The 19,727-nt window shown below is 33.1% G+C and overlaps 2 protein-coding genes across 6 annotated transcripts in view; one reads left to right on the top strand and one right to left on the bottom strand.

Moving 5' to 3' along the window:
• LOC128177137 (spectrin beta chain, non-erythrocytic 5-like) overlaps positions 1-19,727 on the top strand; it is a 68,903-nt gene that overhangs the window by 26,994 nt on the left and 22,182 nt on the right. For all 5 annotated transcript variants that reach the window (XM_052843713.1, XM_052843708.1, XM_052843711.1 and 2 more), the window contains exons 21-41: positions 8,820-9,057; positions 9,494-9,591; positions 9,764-9,850; positions 10,761-10,826; positions 11,467-11,597; positions 11,932-11,991; positions 13,512-13,638; positions 13,789-13,853; positions 13,956-14,037; positions 14,545-14,622; positions 14,733-14,860; positions 15,161-15,320; positions 15,605-15,682; positions 15,794-15,933; positions 16,091-16,214; positions 16,410-16,556; positions 17,907-18,080; positions 18,341-18,561; positions 18,668-18,854; positions 19,167-19,367; positions 19,514-19,630. In XM_052843713.1, the coding sequence (XP_052699673.1) occupies positions 8,820-9,057; positions 9,494-9,591; positions 9,764-9,850; positions 10,761-10,826; positions 11,467-11,597; positions 11,932-11,991; positions 13,512-13,638; positions 13,789-13,853; positions 13,956-14,037; positions 14,545-14,622; positions 14,733-14,860; positions 15,161-15,320; positions 15,605-15,682; positions 15,794-15,933; positions 16,091-16,214; positions 16,410-16,556; positions 17,907-18,080; positions 18,341-18,561; positions 18,668-18,854; positions 19,167-19,367; positions 19,514-19,630 (2,709 nt within the window). The remainder of the gene's footprint in view (positions 1-8,819; positions 9,058-9,493; positions 9,592-9,763; positions 9,851-10,760; positions 10,827-11,466; positions 11,598-11,931; positions 11,992-13,511; positions 13,639-13,788; positions 13,854-13,955; positions 14,038-14,544; positions 14,623-14,732; positions 14,861-15,160; positions 15,321-15,604; positions 15,683-15,793; positions 15,934-16,090; positions 16,215-16,409; positions 16,557-17,906; positions 18,081-18,340; positions 18,562-18,667; positions 18,855-19,166; positions 19,368-19,513; positions 19,631-19,727) is intronic.
• On the bottom strand, positions 6,120-7,437 carry LOC128177138 (5-hydroxytryptamine receptor 1A-alpha-like). Its single transcript, XM_052843714.1, has one exon. It carries the CDS (start codon positions 7,192-7,194, stop codon positions 6,187-6,189), a length of 1,008 nt encoding a protein of 335 aa, XP_052699674.1. The 5' UTR covers positions 7,195-7,437; the 3' UTR covers positions 6,120-6,186.

The raw sequence follows: 19,727 nt of genomic DNA, 5'->3' as shown, positions 1-19,727 counted from the left end.
GTTTGTTTATTCATTTATAATGCAATATTTGCTCATTTTGAGAATTATAAATGAGACAAGTATATATTACAGCCCTGTGGTGGAACACTTCTGTGATCATAACAAATGCAATATCAACAAATATGGAATATTCTGGAACTGAAGAAAAAACCTGATTGAGTATTTAAATAAATGCCCAAATAGAACTAGGAAAAAGTATTAGCATGCATGTATTAATTAATACAGCCTATGGAGATGGTTTTTCCTCCATACAGGGTTTTTAGAAATGTATGTTAGTACCGGCTCATCAAAGTTCTGTGTTGCATGATTCAGATGCAGAGTAACCATGCTAATTGGTGTTTTGAATCATGACATTGGAATTTTTGCTTTAAAAATACGATAACAGGTTTAAAAAAAAAAACATGACTTTTATATATTCTCAAAAGACATTCATTGACATTTTTGCAACCTCCCCCCCCCCCCCCCCCGAAAAAAAACAACTTAAGGTTATTTATTTCTATTTAGAAATAAGGTAACAATAAGGTGTCTACTTTATAAGTGCCACAATATGTTTTGTCCTATTGTCTGTTTGATCACAAACTTAGATGAGATTCTGTCTTGAATATGAACATAAAAGACGTTAATTATCTTCAATATTGCGACAATAGTTTCCAGAATAGGGCTGGATGAATTGTAATACATTGTATTTGCAATTAAAAGACAAATCATTAGGACAATATTTTATGATAAATGTATTCCTCATTTATCCTTGAAATTCCATTGAAATTCCAGTTATTAACCACCTCTTTCTTCTCTGATGGGTCTCATTATGATGAAACTGTAAGTAGCAGGTCAGTTCTAATTTGTATTTGAAAAAGTGACATTTCATTGATGGATCCTTATTCTTGTCGGGATAATAGGGCAACACTTGGTTAAAGGTTGCAAAGTTTCATCATAAGAAGAAGGAAAATCTGAAGAGAAAAAAATCATAATCTCAAGAAGATTTTTTTTTTATAAAGTCATGAATGCATAATAAAGCTTTCTTTATTTTTGTGAATTTAAATTTGTTGACATCACATGACCTTCCAGAGCCGTAGGGAGATTACAATCACTGGTAATCACTGGTAATAGGAATTCATTGGGGGGTTTTTCTGAGAAAAGATATGTAAAAGTAAACATAGAATATAGGTCTCTTTTTAAAAAAAGATCTAGTAGTGTTATTTTTAAAATTAAGAATTGGGATATAAGCATATTCATATTTTATAGATTGAAACTGCCTGAATTCAATGTCCTGGTAAAAACATTTAGTCCTTTATCTGGAAGAACTTCCCTTCTATCATAACATGTATAGGGGTTCCGTGGACTGGTAAACTAGTAACCATGTTATGCAAGGAGCTTTTCTGCAATAATTCTTATTAAAATATTTGTTCAATTTTTTTCTATATTTATACTAATAAAATGGGATTTTAAAGTTTTGTGTCTTGAGACAAGTTTCACAATTTGCAGAAATTTCACTGTGCTTTTAATTTCATGGAGAATTGATTTTTATTATTAAGTTACAGTTTTAGAGTTTCGAATATTTTTCTTCTGGAAATAACACTTTACATACCGGTAATCTTTATGCCCAAACACTAAAATCATATATATTTTGAGGTATTGGGGATAATTGATAAGGAAGTTTGTTTTAGCGGAAAAAGGTTGTCCAACAATATAGTTTTTAGTTTTAAAAAAACACATTTCCTTTTCATTATAATTGAAATCAATGTTCTGACACACTATGTATAATCTGGCATAATATTTGTAGAAAAACATCCGATCTCTAATAGTGTAAAATAAAAAAACAGTGTGTTGTATTCCACATCTTCAGTAATAAGACGCTAGTCCTGTCGAGTCAATTTAGTATTATTTGTCATTGTGTATTAAATATTATTTTATGATGTTTGTTTTTCAAATCTAAGCTTCCCGATATTTTCTTTAGCTATATAAAGATCAATATTACTGATACCTGTGGTCAAAAGTGCATCAATAAAAGGAATGCACTTTGATAAGTATGATATGGTATAAGCAACAATAGAAAGAGTGTCTTACTCAAGCTGCTATGTTTTGAGCATTGGGTCTAATGCATTGAGTTTGTTAGATCAATATAATGTATGGTTGCTTGGTGGCAATGGTGACTGCACATTAAGTACGGTACATTCTAACATAGGATAGCATTGAATTTTTTTTTAAAAAGTAGCATGGTTTCATGAATTGCCTGTTGTAATTATGACAAAATGTTTACTTCCATTTGGAGATGGGTGATAATGAGCAAATGTGTGAATGTTTCCATTGTTATACAGCCAAAGTGTTGAAATGTATTTTTGTTATAGAATAGATGGACATTGTAAATGTGTGTAATTGGTAGTTGGACTCAGAGTTCCCATTATTGTTATTGATAGGGATCTGTACACTAGTTAGCTTTGTCTTTTGAAGAATTAGGTCCATATTGCCTGTAACTTACTGTCCTTTGATAGGGTGGTACAAATGTACTGATAAGTTATGGTACTGCAAATAAAAGCATTGACCCCTCCCTTCCTCCTCCTCTTTTCCCCATTTATATTAAAAGTGTACATCTTCAATGATATAATTGTGTACATTGTTTGTAAAAAAAAAAAAAATCCCATTTATCTATCTCTTAGAAATGCGACTGAGATTTATATGTCTCTGAGGCTGTAGATATGTGACAGTATTCAGGTAATGATCTATACGTCACAAAGCAATGTATGTAGGAAGTTTTCACGTTATTTTGTCTTGTTCATTCCCAATCAAATATGGCATACTAGATGACAGATTTTAAAAGTCCACAGTGACGTGTTGACAAACAGATTGATTCATACCAATTTTACTAAAAACTATAAATAATTTACCAATACTAAACTAAATGAAAAAGGATTTACCCTGGAATATTATTAGAATTAGTATGATTCATCTGAGTCTGCTGCTGAACCTGTGTATAATATCAGACCCCCCGAGTTTAGTGTTAATGGTTTTCCTCTAATTAGCCAATTACTTAGGCCAAAGCAAACTCTGACTGTTTCATTGGGAGTTCTGAAAAACTATGTTACTTGTACACTAGCTAGCTGTGTCCCTCAAGAATAACAATCTAGAATCCTGAGGTTAATTTGTCCTTGTTCTACAAATATCCTTCAAAAATTCAGAAATTGTAACCTAGGGATATAATTAATAAAAGTTGCGTACTCGAATAATGGTGATTGAAGTGTACCATAACAGTGGAGAGGATTTAGTGTAGAATAAGTCCGCTCTGACAAGATTGTGTGCACTTCATCATGAGTTGATTATTAAGCTGTCCAAGGAGTTCAGCCTGGGGATCAGAAGAGTCCCTCACCAAACATTGTCTCTGATATTTGAGACTCATGACATATTTGATTGTTTCTAGTGCTCCAAGCTCTTTCACGATTTCCTGAAGTTTATTATATTCTGCTTGCATTCAGAATCCTTAATTATAACGGTGTCATGATATGAAGTATAAGGTCTGTAATATTGTGTCTGCCAAATTTTTCTATTGATGAAGTAAAAACTTTTTATGGAACAAAATTAAATCAGTGAAAAAAATTAAATTATAAGAAAGAAAGAAATGTATGTAGGCAATATGCCTTCAATTATTATCTCAGTGATGTATTTAAGAATTTGATTTTATGCACACCTAAATTACTTCAAATTTTTTAAAGGATAAACATGTCGGCGAAAAGATGGTTGTATTTTTTTTCAACTTTGATAAAATTAATCAGGGACGTTTGTTGTTGAAAACTGACTTGATTTTGGCTTTACAGTACATAAATGAATACTCAGTATTGTGAAACGGATGCGTTATTTCTGTAAAACTTGATCATGCAGTTTTTCCATCTTTCTTAATGTCGGTAATTTCCCATACCCATTGTCTGAAAATTCCAATCAAATTAGAACTCTGAGACAGACCGACGCACCATAACAAATAATTAGTGCTTAATACTTGCATGGTTTTTTTTACTTGCATATCACCTTATGATTAAACATCTTGACTTGAGGATATCTACATGACACATATTTTCATAGTATCTACAAATTAATGAAATGAAGGTTATTTTCACGGAATTCAAAATGATGATTTTACATCCAGCTAGTTTCATATAACTGCAAATTTTAGGAAAAATAAAAAATTCCATTTTCAAAATTATCATCTTCAAACCGTTATTATGACAGCCATTCTGAAGATGATATAAAATTATCTTGAACCTAATTAAATGTACCGGTAAAAGGGTGCCCAACTTAATAAATGTGCTGTCAACTCAGTCATCTATGTTAAGATGGAAATTAAATGCTTGAGGGTCAAATACAGGTCAATGCAATGAAGAATACATGCAAATATCTCTCAGTAATTACCTGTAACCATTTAGCTTTGGATACATTACAACACATGATACTGACAATATTCAAGTATCCAGCAGCAATAACAATTTAGTGTTATTACCTGGCCCTGGTTTAATGTAACTACTCAACACTGTTTACATGTAATCATTAGTAACTGATTGCATTAGATGCTTGGCATTGATTTCATGTAATTACCTGGGGCAGTTGTAAAAAGTAACTACCTGGCACTGATACCTATAAATACCTGACCCAAATTACATGCAATAGGTGTAGAGATTAATGTAACAACCTCATTTTGATGACGTAACTACCTTACACTGATTTTTTGTAACTATCTTGGATGGATAACTTGTAACTACATGACAATTACTTTCTATTACTACCTCATAATGATTACATGTATTTATGAAACTGATTTTCTGTTACTACCATTCATGGTCATTGGATTACATATAAGTACCTGGCACTGATTACATGTAATTACCTGACACTAATTACCTGTAACTGCCCTTAGTTTCATGTAACTATCTGCAACTGATATTGTTACCTACCTCACACTGGTTACATGTAAGTACCCCAGATAATAATTATCTTTAATTACCTTATATGATTAAATGTAAATACCTGGTCCTGATTACTTGTAACAGCCCCACACTGATTACATGTAACTACCTGACACTGATTTATCAATTAATCATTGCATTGATCTCAAAAACATCGACAATAATTGTATATCTTGTTGTAATTAAATTGTTGATTTAAAGGCTTTAACAGAAAAGATCATTTTAGAAAAAGTTTACTGGCTGTGCATTTAACCACAGGTTATGTTATATTTTTTTACAGTCCTCATAGCCACTGTTTTAAGTGAAATGCATGTCAACCCAGTGCTTTTATTGATCTAAAAAGTAATCTGTTTAAGCTAAGAGGATTTGAACCTACACTGTTTAAATCATAAATCACTGTTTAGATGCAAACTATAATTATACTGTATATGTGGATACCTGGCAATATCATTTAAGGAAAACGTAAATAATGATATAGCATTTTTGGGTATAATTTTTTTTTTTTATTTTGATCAGAATATTTTTTTTATTACAAAAGAAAGTACCCATATTGCACATTCAATTACTATGTGACAGTGCTATTTTATTTTTTTTTATTTTGGTTAAAAGTGTATCATCAGAGTTGAAATCAAAATATTTGATTCTTATACAAATATATTTTGTTGATAAGCAGTTTTTTAAAATGGGTATGTTTGCATCCACTGAGTATGTCTCAACTACATGTTAAGATTTTAAGATTCTGTATTTTACCCATTGGCAAATACTGAATTCCACTTTTCCACTGTTTTGTATCGAATCATGAGAACCAAATCAAGCACCAATCTTTTTTTTGGTATAAAAGAATTCACAACTGTCAGAAAAATAAAATCCATGTGGAATGCTTCTTGTGATTTCAAGGAGAAATAAATTCCTCACTTTTAATTAGGAATTCACAGTAATTTTTTAGGAGTTACACAAAAATACAACAATCATGTACAATGTAAGTGTAAATAGAAGCTCTTCATCGTAATTTAATTGTTCTCTTTTTTGTTTGGGTGGATTTACATCAAGTTGTTGTACATTATAAAACATAATATACAAACTTGATTAGATTTTACCCTCATCTATCTTATTCTTTTGTTTCATAACCTAGAATTTTAATGAATTATAAAAACGAGAACTCTTTTGAAGTCATAATTTTAAAGTTTTATTAGTGTTGAACAACACTTATAACAGTGCATTGAAACTTACATATGAATTATGAGGAATAGTCTTGCAAAGATGTTTGCATGCTGTGAACTCTTTCTTTTTTCCCCCATATTGAAACAAATATCCTCTTATATGCTCTTCTGAAGTCTTTGCGAAATATTCCATAAATTAATGGATTGACAGCACTAGAAATGAAAGCAACAATGCTTGCAATAGAATTGAAATGGCTGTTCAGCACTGTCTCTTGGGCAATGGTTACTTTCATTAGTTTGGTCACACTAAATGGAGTCATACACACAAAATACGCAATGACCACGATAAGGAGACTGCGTATGGCTTTGGAACTCGTACTGTACGACTTTGCACTGATTGGTAATCCCGGGCATGACACTTTAGTTCTAACTTGTTTAATGATTAGATAATAGTTGAATATCAGAATAAGTCCAGGGAGAAGAAAACACAGAATAAAGGCCACCACCACATAGTACACAGCCTGCTTCTGCTCCTTCTGCCACTGTATGGCACAAATAGCCTCCCAGTAGTCATACTCCACCCATCCCAGAGCCGAGGGAACCGCCGAAAAAACGATTCCTTGGAACCACGCGTAGGAAATCATTAGGTATATGTGAATCGGCTTCATTCGGTTGATGTATTGGAGGGGATAAGTAATGGCTTGGAATCTGTCGCAGCTTATAAAGCATAGAGTTAACATAGAAGTAATTATAAGGCAATAGTTGATGGCACAGATTAAGTCACAGTACACAGGTCCAAATCTCCAGGAATCGGCGATGACAGAGAAAAGGCTGCTGAATATGACCACTAGTCCATTGGACAGGTCAGTGATGGCCAAGTTGATCGTCAGCCTGTTGGACAGTTCCTCTCTGAGAATACGGCTGGTGAATATAGCCACGATTACAGCAAGGTTTCCACAGACGGAAAAAACCATCACTACTGCTAAAGAAAAGGCCAGAAAGGCGTTCTCTACCCCACTCCTTCCAACAAAGATAGTGTCCGTAACATAGCTGCTGTTCACAGAGTATGTAGAGTTAGGTATCATTGTTTTTATTCTCAGTCTTCATTTCATTCCTGCTCACTGGGGACTGTGTACTGTTGTATCACTGAGGTCAATATCACTCTGAGACCTACTCAGTCCCTACTCATACTGTGTCAGGTATTAATAATGTTCAGGCCCTCTAACTGCCTAGATATAAAGTGGGCTTGTACTCAATGAATATTCATTAATCTGACCTGTCAATCACTGTTATGTTAGCTTGTTTTCCGACTTCCTTATTGACAGAAGCATACTTCAAATAGATCTAGCTTCGAGTTATTTTTATTGCCTTATTTACTGATCCAAGAATCAAAATAGAAATAAATTTTTATATTGTTTTAACACTTTACACTGTATTCTCATGTGTGTATTTATAAATACCTGAATACAGACTACTAAATGAAATGAAAAATTGTTGTACCAGTACATTTTTCAGTTTTTTAAAATTGATTTTAAATCTCAGTACTGTAAGGTTATCAATTTTGTTTTTGATGTGTAATTTTAATAATAAAAAAAAAAGGTTTAAAAGTAAAAAAGATATTTTTTGCTTTTTCTTGATATATATAATGATACAGTTTAACTTATGTGAACATGGAAAATCTTACTTACATGTTACCCTCAATATAAATGTGATACAGCATACATATAAAGTTCAGGTAAATTTAACCGGGAGTCTTTGATGTTGAAACAAGATGGATAGTAATGATGTGTTCCAAGGAGTCTAGTGTGATTGTTGCTATCGATTGTAAAATTTGTCTTTGAGTAATAGGACTCGTAATTGTTATGCCATTGTTTAAATCTCTCCATAACAATTAGAAGGTATGACTATAAGGCCTAGTTTTTGGTGTCTTCTAGCTTCTTTTCCAATCTCTCTGTCTCTTTTCCAATCTCTCTCTCTCTTCCACTCTCTCTCTTTCTGTCCCCCCTCTCTTCTCTCTCTCTCTCTCTCTCTCTCTCTCTCTCTGAGAGAAACTAGTATGTAACAATTCCTGAAAAAACATCACAATTGATTTTGTGGAATGCTTGGTTTTAATTTGCAGAGGAAGTTGGTTCCTGCTGTTGTTATCCAATTCAGTAAGATTTTATGAAACTGTGTAACTATTGTAATTCATTAATGATTTCTGCATCATATTGATTGTATAATGAAGGGGGAATGACATTTGCATGTCTATAATCTTAAATTGCCTGAATTATTTTACTTCTTGATTGCCTTTGGTTTGTTTTCCAAACACATTTTTATGTGTGTGTCAATACAATCACATGATGATTATTAAAGCAGTGTTTTTAGGGACATCCAATACTATATATAGGCCTTTAATTTTGTTCTCACATTTTATCTATGTGAAATTTTTTTGACAAATGAGTTTTAAACTTGAATTTTGCTGTGTACTGCCTGATATGTCAGGAAGAATGACCTCCTTTTGTTCTATAGGAACAACTTCAATAATCAAAAGGGCTATTTTTAAAAAAGCCATCGTCATTGAATTTCTGAAATATTTCCTAAATATAATCCATGGTCCCATCAATTCATCACTAAATAATTTGATTAATTTTAGAGTAGTTTCAAAGAAATTTATATGAATGAATGCTGAAGATCCTTAACACTGTTTTTTTTTTTTTGTATTTTGCAGGTTATGCTTTTGGTACAGAGAACAAACGCAGATTGGTGGCAAATCAGAAAACCGGACGGGAACGAGGGGTTTGTGCCAGCCAATTACGTTAAAGAAGTGGAGCCGAAGGTTACACAGAAGGTCGTCCGCCGCCCAACCAAAGTACCAGAAAAGGTCATCGTCAAGAAGACGGTCATGAAGAAAGAAGTGGTCCAGAAAAAGAAGGAGAAAGCCAGCAAGCTAAGGAGAGCCCCCTCAGGTGATTCACATTGTCTCAAAAAAAGAAAATTATGAAAAAAAAATAAATTATACCAATCTGTTAATCATCATTCATAAAAGAAAATTTTAAGAATAACTAGAAATTCGGGCATATTATCATCTTTAAAAGAGAAAAACTGAAAAAACATGATATACAGGCATATTAATTATCTAAATAAAAACAAATTAACCAAAAAAAAACCCACAAGAAATACGAGCATGTTCATTTATCCGGTAAACAAAATATTATAAAAGATGAAACCCAAACGCTGTTTACATTTGCAACCCAAACTATGTTAATTACCGGTTTGGTATCTTTTGATCAAGTTTCCATTGCGGAATATATACATTCTTTGCTGCACTGATTATATGAATTCTGATTAGTAGATTTTGCTTTGGTAGTTAATCAGTTTCCTCTTTGATTCTGTCTTCTTCAGTGAGATCAAAGGCAAACTTGCATTTTGACAAGGAGAACGTGGACAAACGACAGAAACAGATAAATCTAACATACAACAAACTAGTCAAATTAGCTCAGGTAAAGTCATTATGCTAATTAAACAAAAATCAATAACAGGAAATATTTTGGATTTACTTATTTCTGAAAAAGACATTTAAATGAAATTTTACCGATTAAATCATTAGTATATTTTGATAATATCAAGGTGTCTATTTTAAATACCCAGTAGTTTTTTTTTATTGCATTTCAGGCGAGACGTATAGCACTGGAGGATGCTATGAGGTTGTTTAAATTCTTCAGAGAATGTGATGAATTTGAAACATGGATGAAAGAAAAGGTGATTACCGTTCCTGTATAGCATACAAGAAATTCAAAAGAAAGTGACTATCCTGCTATCTGTATATCAACATGTCTAGTTTATTTATTTCTCTCCCCGAAGCTTGTTTCTTACTGCAATGTTATACCTATCTTACTTCAAGGAAATTGTCGTACTTTAAGTTATTTAGTGAAACCCCTAACCAAAGTGCTTTTGTAATCGCATATTACATGTACTGGTATCATATCTGAGATATGATAAAGTTTAATGCGCATCTGGTGACATTGCATCACTTTATCACTTTAAAACAATCAAGGAAACATAAATACTACATGTAGTAGAGGCAACTATTTTGGTCTCCTTCAGGATATATTTAGATTTTTGTGACTCGTTTTTGTCTGTTGGAGGATGTTCCATCCGGCTTCGCATATGATGGACCGGTTTTGATAAGATTTCTGAAAATATTTCTAAAAATTTTGTGATTTATGATCTGGAGTCAAAATCTTCCTCTGGAAGGCTTAAATTTCTCATATAAGAAGTTAAATGGTTGTAGGGAAAGAATAACGAGCCAAAAACTTTTGAATAAACTACATCATCAAAGCATACAATAAAGTTCTGTTATTACAATCTAAGTCATGATCACAACTTTAGAGGCTGTACAATTGTAATTTCCTTGTAAAATTTATACACCTGTCATTTTCTTTATCAAATATGTTATTTTTATTCAAACTTTATACTCATGTTCAAGTGATATATTCCTCTGTACAAGGAACATGATAAAAAAAAATTCTAAAATTATGTTTTGACATTATGTAATCTCTGTACACTTGAATTATTAGAAGAGAAGACCATCAAGTTGTTTGGGTTTTTTTATATACTTTTTTATCAATTATTTAAAATAAAATCTGAACTAACTGTATTTTTTGGACAGGAAATACTACTGACAAGTAAGGAAAGTTTGTCTGATAACATGGAGGCAGTCAAAAAGAAGTTTGAGGTAGTGCATCCATTTTAAATACTCCTGATAAACTTTGAATTAAGGTGGAATAACAAACCTGGAAATAGTCACTCAAATGATTATTTGATTTTGAAAGATATAATGATGAATAAACTATACATATGTCAAATAAGCGAAAAATATGCAGTTTAGGTATAAAATATCTAAAAAAAATTCAATTCAGTAAGTACAGTAAAACATGGTTATAGTGAACATACTTAGTATAATGAATTGAGGCTTACAACGAAGTGATTTCCCTTCCACATGTTGTAAACTTGACGGATTTAATGTATCACACTTTTAGCGAAGGAAAATTACTGTTCCCTGGCACTTCGTTATAAGCCTGTTTTACTGTATCAAAAAAATTAAGCCCCTGCAGGATTCGTATTCGGGATGTACGGATCATATGCCCTACACTTTATCCAGCCAGCTATGGAGTGAATCACATGTTGCCGTCGATAAAATCCTTTTAATAAACCAAAATGTAGTTTCAATTATAGATCATCCATTTTGTTATGATATGTTATTCCACCTTAAGACATGAAAAAGTTGCCTTTTTCAAAGATTTATTCTGAAATTTTATACATCTTTTCCTTTGGTGGTTGTATATTAACTGCTAGTTTTACTTTTAAAATTAAAGAACTTGCTGACGAACCTAGCCGGGAACAAAGGACGTCTTGATGAAATAAACCTCCTTGCAGAAGAGATTGTTAAATCTGGCAGTGGGCAAAGCAAGCAGGTTCAAGTCCGCCAGAAAGAAATCAACGACAGGTCAGGGGTCAATGAAAGCATACACTTGTTTCCATGGCGATCTACAAAATAATAATTTTATTGTGTAATGGCAAAAAAAAAATGGATAAAGCTTTTTTATTTTATTGCATTAGGAAACAAAATTGATTTATGATTAATTATGAAATTGTGCTGTAATATTGTATAGATTATTACCATCAACATTACAGATTTTAGAGAAAAAAATTTTTATTCTTGTAATTTCTCTTGTGAAATGATGCCCCAGATTCTAGCTTTAATAACACCCCTTTTTGCGATACAGATTATTGGCATGTTTCAGTTGATTTGAAAGTTTTGTGATTTATTTCTTCATTAGATGGAATCGTTTGATGAAACTAAAAATGGAAAAGGAGAAGAGCTTGCAGGGAGCATCAAGGTTTGCATTCATACTTGTCACCCCCCCCCCCCCCCCCAGATTTATGTGTACAAGCATTGCTAATAATCTCAGTAAAACATTTGGTATTGTATGAAAAATAATTCTGACTCTTTTGTTTTTGGATCACAATTATTTTAATGACTCTTGCAGGTCTATATTATCTTTTTTTTTCAAATGAAATGAAATTTTAAACATGCATGCAGTAAAAATTACATAGAAGGATGGGAATTTGATTCATGAAGCTTTAAGAGTGATGGAGAACTCGGACAGCCTACATTTCTCCCCTTTTCATTTTTTATTAACCGGGTTTTCCAACGGAAAAATCTGGTTATTAAAATGGTGAAAATGGCGGGCGGGCGGGCAGGCGGGCGGCTGCCAAAAGGGTACCCTCATTGTACGGATAACTCCTCCTACAGTTCTCAAGATAGGAAGGTGTTCTTTTGCAGATTAATTGTACATATATCAGAGGTGTGCATATTGCTAGGATTTTGATTTCCGATAATATATCGAAAAAATACTAGCTTTTGAACTTAGTCATTTTTTGGCAAAATGTTGAATATACATGTAGGGTACTCCATTTCACTGGATAAGGGTTGACATGGATTATGGATACAGTTCACATAAAAGAAAACCCGGTTTGCTGTCACATTGACAGCTTTTCACTTGTTTCATATCCCTTAAAAGTTTTACTTTCATTTTTTTTTGGGGGGGGGGGGGGGTATATATGTTAAAACATTAAAAAAAAAATAATCTTCACAATGATTTGAATGAAATCAGATTTTAGAAATCTTATGATGCAGTTGTTCTTTGTTTTTTTTTTAAATTTTATCACGGACATAAGATGGGCACAATAATAGCTAGATTCTTGCAGACAGCTGCTTATTTTTATGCATTCATAAATAAAATGCATATTTTAACCTTTATCCTTGTTTAATTTTGGATTAAGTACAAAGTATTAAATTTTTCCTTGCATTTTGTAAATAAAATATGTACTTCCTCTGACTGAAGTTCATGTATATTTTTAAAAATTCATTTATATAGATGTTATGTTGTGTTATTTAAATACAGTAGTTTTAAGCCAATTTTTTGATATAATATCCTTTAGATATCACATATTAAAAACTAAGTGAAATGTAACTGTATTTCAGTTGAATTCCTATAATGTTTTATAACAATTTAAGTCTCTTTTTATTTTATTCTTGCATGGCAGATGTGAGGATTGAACTATACAGTCCACTAGCTTTCAACAATTTTAATTAAAAATCTTATCTTTGAAAACTGAAATAAAATATTTACCGGTTCATGTATGTGTGAGTCTTTAATGCAATAGGTGTAGGATCTTTTATTATTTTTATATGGAATGAAGATTATATATTATCATTATTGTAATGAACATTACTAATCTTAGAAGTGATGAGATATACATTTATTGCATAATGATCTGTGAAATGGTAGCTGTTTAATCTCGTAATCTTCAATTAACAAGAAACTTGCTTCATTTACTGTTATAATAATTTTAGCATTGAGATGTTCCAGTCTACTTGTGACGAGCTTGCTGATTGGATAAAAGAAAAAGACAACACGTTATCCTCTGACGATATTGGAAAAGATCTAAAAGGCATTGAGGCAGCTCTCAGGAGACATACAGTCAGTATAATATTGTATCGATAGATTTTTGAAATGTTTTGATTGGATTTTATGAGAATATGATATCATATTCATTGACTTTTGAGTTGTGTTGATTGGAGTTATTAGCATTAGCACTTTTTAAATTGATACCTGATTTGTCTTATTCAGAATTTGGAGAGAGAATTAGTTCCAGTGGAAGACAAAATGAAAAGAATGAACTTCTTAGCAGACTCGTAAGTTATACCCATTCCAAGATCGTGAAGTTTTATACGGATCAGAGTTTATGTATACCAAGAATATATATATGATTTATTTTTCTTTATTCTGATTGACAGAGTGAGATCATCCTATCCAGATGAGAAAAACTATGTGGACCAGAGACAAAAAGAATTACAAGATCTGTGGAATTCTTTGCAGGTACGTGATTGCTATAGATAAGCCAAGGTTATAGGAGGAGACTGATTGTAATACTAATTCGTATACAATCAAATTTATGTGGTATTGATTTTATAGAAATTTAAGTGGTATAATTTCTTTATAGCACCTAACCTAAATGACTGCTGTTTTATCTTTAACAGGTGGAATAAACCTTGAAATTTTTAAAAGTAATTCTACAAATAAACTGAAAAAAATCCACATACTTTACATTACATATAACACTGAATTGGTATACATCTTACAATGGAATATACTGTAAATTCCTTATATTACGTGATCCAGCTGTTTTGCATAGAATCGCCAGAATATAAAATGGCAAATGCAGAACATATATCAATATTTCTGATAGTTCTCAACTCTCAGAAAATAATAGTAAGGTTCTAAAATCTGCGAGGGATGCTTCTCGTGATTTTACGCGGATATAAATTCCTCACGTTTATTAAGGAATTTACCGTATATTTCAAGAAGATTTTGTTGATGTTTTAGGATAAAGCTGCCGAGAAGAGGAGAAAATTAGAAGACTCTGAGGAGGAACAGAAATTTAACAATGATGCCAAAGACCTGGTAAATAAGAACTGAAAGTTTATATTAAAAGAGTGACTATGTTTGTATGTTCCATTGATGTGTAATAGTTGAGGTGACTGGTACTGTACATTTTTGTGTGTGTTCCACAGGGTATCTGGATCAGTGCTACAAAAGCCAAGCTACAGAATGCAGAGATGCCCAAAGAATTACAAAGAGCTGAGATCATGATACAGGAACATCAAGAGATTGCAGAGGACATTAAAGCTCACAAACCAAAGTAAGTGGTCGTTAGATTTGTGCAACTAGTGCTGCAAGTCAGAGAAAATGACTACATGCTCACAGAAAAAAAAGCGGACATCATTTAATGGTTGACAGCTCATTATTGTCTTAATAAAATCTTCCAATAAAGTTTTTACATAGATTATCATAAGTCTTAATGGAAATCTCTATGTACGGTATCAGTTTACACTGTATTTACAACAAGTATCTATGAATTTGATGGCCTGTACAGTCTTTTATTATCATTTTCTGAAAACTGAAATGAGTATAAGTAATGTAACGTCTTTGTCACTGACAGGTTTGAGGATGTCAGAACCTTAGGCAAGAGCATCCTAGACAAGGACCCTGGTGCTTCCAGCGTGAAGGATAAACTTCAGAAGTTGGGCAAGGATGAAGAGTTGATTGACAGGATGTGGGCTGACCGAAACCAACAGCTTCAACATGCCTACGAACTACAGGTACCTGTTATTCAGTTTTCAGAATTTAGATCCACAGTGTCCAATTTTTGTGGATTTCAATGGGTCTGTGTGAAGATATTTTGTAGATTTACTTTTACGTTTTTAAATGATTTTTACTGATTTTAAATATTTTGTTGGATGAAAATTTATGGGTGGCCCATGAAATCCAAGAAAATCAAGCCATCATGTATTCTTATGAGTATTAAGGAGGAAAGATTCAATACTGGTAAATAGAATTGAATTAAGATAACCAGGTTTGAAGAAGGATCCCTTTTCTGTTGTAGTTTTTCAATAAGGAGGCTGACAATATAGACTCTGTGTCCAGTGGCCATGAAAAGTTCTTGGACTATGCTGATCTTGGGGTGAGTGCAAACATTATGTAAAATCAAGATTTTTTTATGATGTTCATAAGACATTGATAAAAAAAAGTCCTTAATTATCGATATATATATATATTTTTTTTTTTTTCAAAGGAAACTGTTGATGATGTTGAAACTTTGTTTAAACGTCATGAAGACTTTGAAAACACATTACTGGTACAAGATGAGAAATTAAAGGATTTGGATGAAATGGCTGACAAGAGAATCGCAGAGGGACACCCTGACAAAGACCAGTAAGTTATTCAATTACACATACCGGTATTCAGTAGACATATTCAGTTCAATAAAATTTAGTAGATCATTGCAAGTAAGCTTTCTTATGAATATTCTCAATTGACGTACTGCAGTTCACAGTCAGATTTCAATAACTTAGCATTTATTTTTTAACAGTATCGACAAGAGAAGAAATGAAGTTCTGGAGAGGCGACAGAAAATAAAGGAGCGAGCAGAAGACAGACATAATGCTTTGCTGGCTGCACAGGGCTTCCAGGAATTCAAAAGGGATGCAGACGAGGTCAGTTCATTTAGTCACAATTTGAACCACAATAGTGTTAACCTACTATATATAAAAGTTGGCTTACATTTTTTAAAGTATGATCCCAAAGTTGAAATCTGTAAACTGGTTAAAATGAAACATACATGTATAGCTGTTTTAACCTAAAAACACATACGTGTCAGAATTTTTATTTTTTTTTCGTTTGGTTTTTAGCTCTCTGATTGGATTAAAGAGAAATACAAGACAGCAACTGATGAGTCCTACCGAGATTTAGCGAACCTTCACGAAAAACTTAAGAAGCACCAAGCTTTTGAGGCAGAGATCAAGGCTAACAATGAAAGACTGAAAGACTTGAATAATGTAAGTCTCTGGACTGACCAGCCCTCTAATTCAGACTGATTAGCACTGTTTTGTGAGGTTTCAGTGTGTGCAATAAGTTTTCTGGTGATGGAAAATACTGTATACAGGGTTATTTTTGCCCCTTGCAATTTTCGCACTTCTACACTTGCAAACAGTTTGCAATTCGCCCAGACACAGTTTTGTTTAAAGAAAGATTATGGAGACATTGGAATTCGCCCGCCGGCAACGAAGGTGAAAGTGGCGAAAATAAAACGGGGGCAAATATTACCCTGTATACAGTAGATGTTTCAATGAATTTGTGGTATTACTTTCTATATTGTGTGTATTAGTTGTTTTGGTTTTTTTTATTGATTTTATGTAGAATAGTATTAGCATACACAGGTTTATACATTGTATGTGTGTTGTGTTGCTACACTTAAACAGCTTCATTAATGATTTCAAAATTTACAGAAATATATGGATGTAAGTACTTGCCTCCTGAGTTCAGTTTAGAAGTTGCCTCTGAATGATTTCACATGACACTGTCCCTCTTCTTTCAGCTGCTGCAGTTCCTTGCTTATATGTACATATAATCTTCATCCATATTTTCATCCAGGTTTTCCGCATGTCATTTATATGAATTATCCACTCCATCCAAATAGTTTTCTGCTTCATAGCCAAAACTCCTCCCTTGAATATCTCTTCTGCATGTTAACTGTAAAAAGATTTTTTTTGTCAGCTTAGTTGAGAAATATGGATACACATGCATGGATCTTTATATTTTCATTTCTATTAAAACATTTATCTTCAGTTCCCACAGAAGGATAAGTGCAACTAATCTATCTAATTTTCTATAGGGTAATGAAATAAGATTACCTTGAACATATAAATGTGGAGTAATTCTGCATGCGATTTAATTAAAATAATCTTCAGATGGTGCATGTATCATTCTAGTACAGTGTACTGTTTTTGCATAAAGTAATTGTTTCTTAATCAGTTTGACCTGAGAGGATATCATTTATGATTAAAAAGAGTCGCTGCTTATCATGCAAACGAAGAGTTATAGCTCCCATTGATTCGTTTTGTCAGCGAATGGTTTCTACTCCAAGCATGACAATGTCATTTATTTACATATTCCCAAATTGCTAAAGCTACATGTACATATCTTATATTCATACATTTTTTGTTGTTTTCCAGTAATATAAGCCTATATTTAAACAAATAATCACTGCTAATGCAGCATATAGTCTGTAATTTGTATACTTCCATCTTAATGATAAAGGCATCCTCATCAGTATATATGTGTATTCTCATTCTGTAAAAATAACAAGTGAGGAATATGTAATAACCCTGATGTGTGTCTGTCTGTAGAGAGGGGATGGGATGAAGAAGGACGGTCACTATGCTTCCCCCGAGATCCAGGAGATTCTGCAGGACCTCAATGTACAGTGGAAGGATATGTGTGACAAGGCCAAAGATAAAGGGAGCAAACTCCGGCAGGCCGCTGACCAAGAGACTCTCAATAAAGCGTTGGCTGATGCTCAGGTTAGTAATTGGATTATGGAAATACATTATTTCACTGAAACTGCCTTAATTATCATCAATGTTGGATGAACAGTTCTGTTACAATGAAATACATGTGGGCATTGTGTTGTGATTTCTTCTTGGATTACTCATCTAATGTGTGGAATTTTTTTTACTACAACAATTTACATTACTAGTACATGTATATGTATTGGAGTTTGGAAAAGAGGAAGAAGATGATTAATGTTCTTAAATTTTTTAAATAATCTTTCTCTCTGCAGGCCAAGTTGGATGAAATGGAGAAATCAGTTGCAAACCCTGACCTTGGGTCTGACCTTCGTGGGGTCAAGGACTTGTTGAAGAAGCACCAGAACTTGGAGAACGAGCTTGTGGTCCTATCTGATCAGATTGCATCCATTGTGTCACAGGGACAGGCCCTGGCAAAGTCCGGCCATTTTGATAAAGCTAACATCCTCAAAGCAGTGGAGGACTTCAATAAAAGGTGAGGAGGATAAGAGAAATTTTGCAGACAATGGAAACTATTTCCTGTTGAACAGACTTCATTGAGAAAATTCAGGAGAAGTTCTGAAAGTGTCTTTTTGTTTCAGATTTGGAAAGTTGAAGCCTGCAGTGGAAAATAGAAAGCACAAATTACAGGATTCGCTGCATTTCTTCCAGTTTAAGTTTGATGTGGATGAAGAAGTGCAGTGGATAAAGGAGAAGTTACCGGCCGCTGCCTCCACAGACTACGGAAAGAGCCTGGTGGATGCCCAGAACCTGCAGAAAAAGCACCAGGTCTGTGTCAGGGATTCTGGTGTACTATTTTGCAAGCTTGTTAAAAGGGTTAAATCTGTCAAAGATAAGAATGTCACACTACATGTAAGATCACATAAACTTATATGTAACATTTTCAAATTAAATGAATTTTTCTGAAATGCCATTGTTTTATACCTTGTCCCTGAATATTAAGAAAGCACAAAGGATTGTATGGCATTAACAGTATATACTGCTAAAATATTATTTTTATTACCCTTAAACCCCCATCCATCCTATTTTTGTGAAATTGCATGAAGAAGTTGTTTGTTACCAATTAAAAATGTTTTGTAGAAACTTGACCTAGAAATTCATGGTCACCAACCAATTGTGGAGAAAGTGGTCAGTACGGGGGAGAAGCTGATTGACCAGAAACACTACAACTCCAAACAGATCAAGGACAAATGTCAGGAGCTCCAGGTGTCGTGGGATGACCTCCTCAACAAAAGCAAGATCCGCAAAAAGAACCTGGATCTCTCCGTCCAGATCCAAAAGGTGTGGAGAAGCTCCAATCCTCTAGTTTATGTCTGAAATGACCTACTTGCAATGTTCAATTAAAGTTTTAATGATAACATAACTAAGTTTCATCACCTAGTTGTTAATAAGCTTTATATTTATTCTGTGTATTATTTTTTTTGTAGTATTTGAATGATGTGGAGGAGTTGGAGAATTGGATCAATGACAAAATGGCTCTGGCCACCAGCAAAGACTATGGCAAGGACGAGAACTCTGCTGACAAGCTTCTGACGAAGAACAAGGTGGGTACAATGAAATGACGGGAAATATATATGTAGGTACTGATACAGGTGTGTGAATATTGAAGTTGCTTTGCTAAAGCAAAGTAATCCAGCCAGA

This window comes from Crassostrea angulata, chromosome 3, assembly GCF_025612915.1.
Source record: "Crassostrea angulata isolate pt1a10 chromosome 3, ASM2561291v2, whole genome shotgun sequence".
Taxonomy (NCBI): domain Eukaryota; kingdom Metazoa; phylum Mollusca; class Bivalvia; order Ostreida; family Ostreidae; genus Magallana; species Magallana angulata.
The sequence above is the reverse complement of the archived record's forward strand: the minus strand, read 5'-3'. Positions and strand labels throughout refer to the sequence as shown.

Coding starts and splice junctions, on each gene's coding strand:
- LOC128177138 (XM_052843714.1), bottom strand. CDS start 7,194: ATGATACCTAACTCTACATACTCTGTGAACAGCAGCTATGTTACGGAC.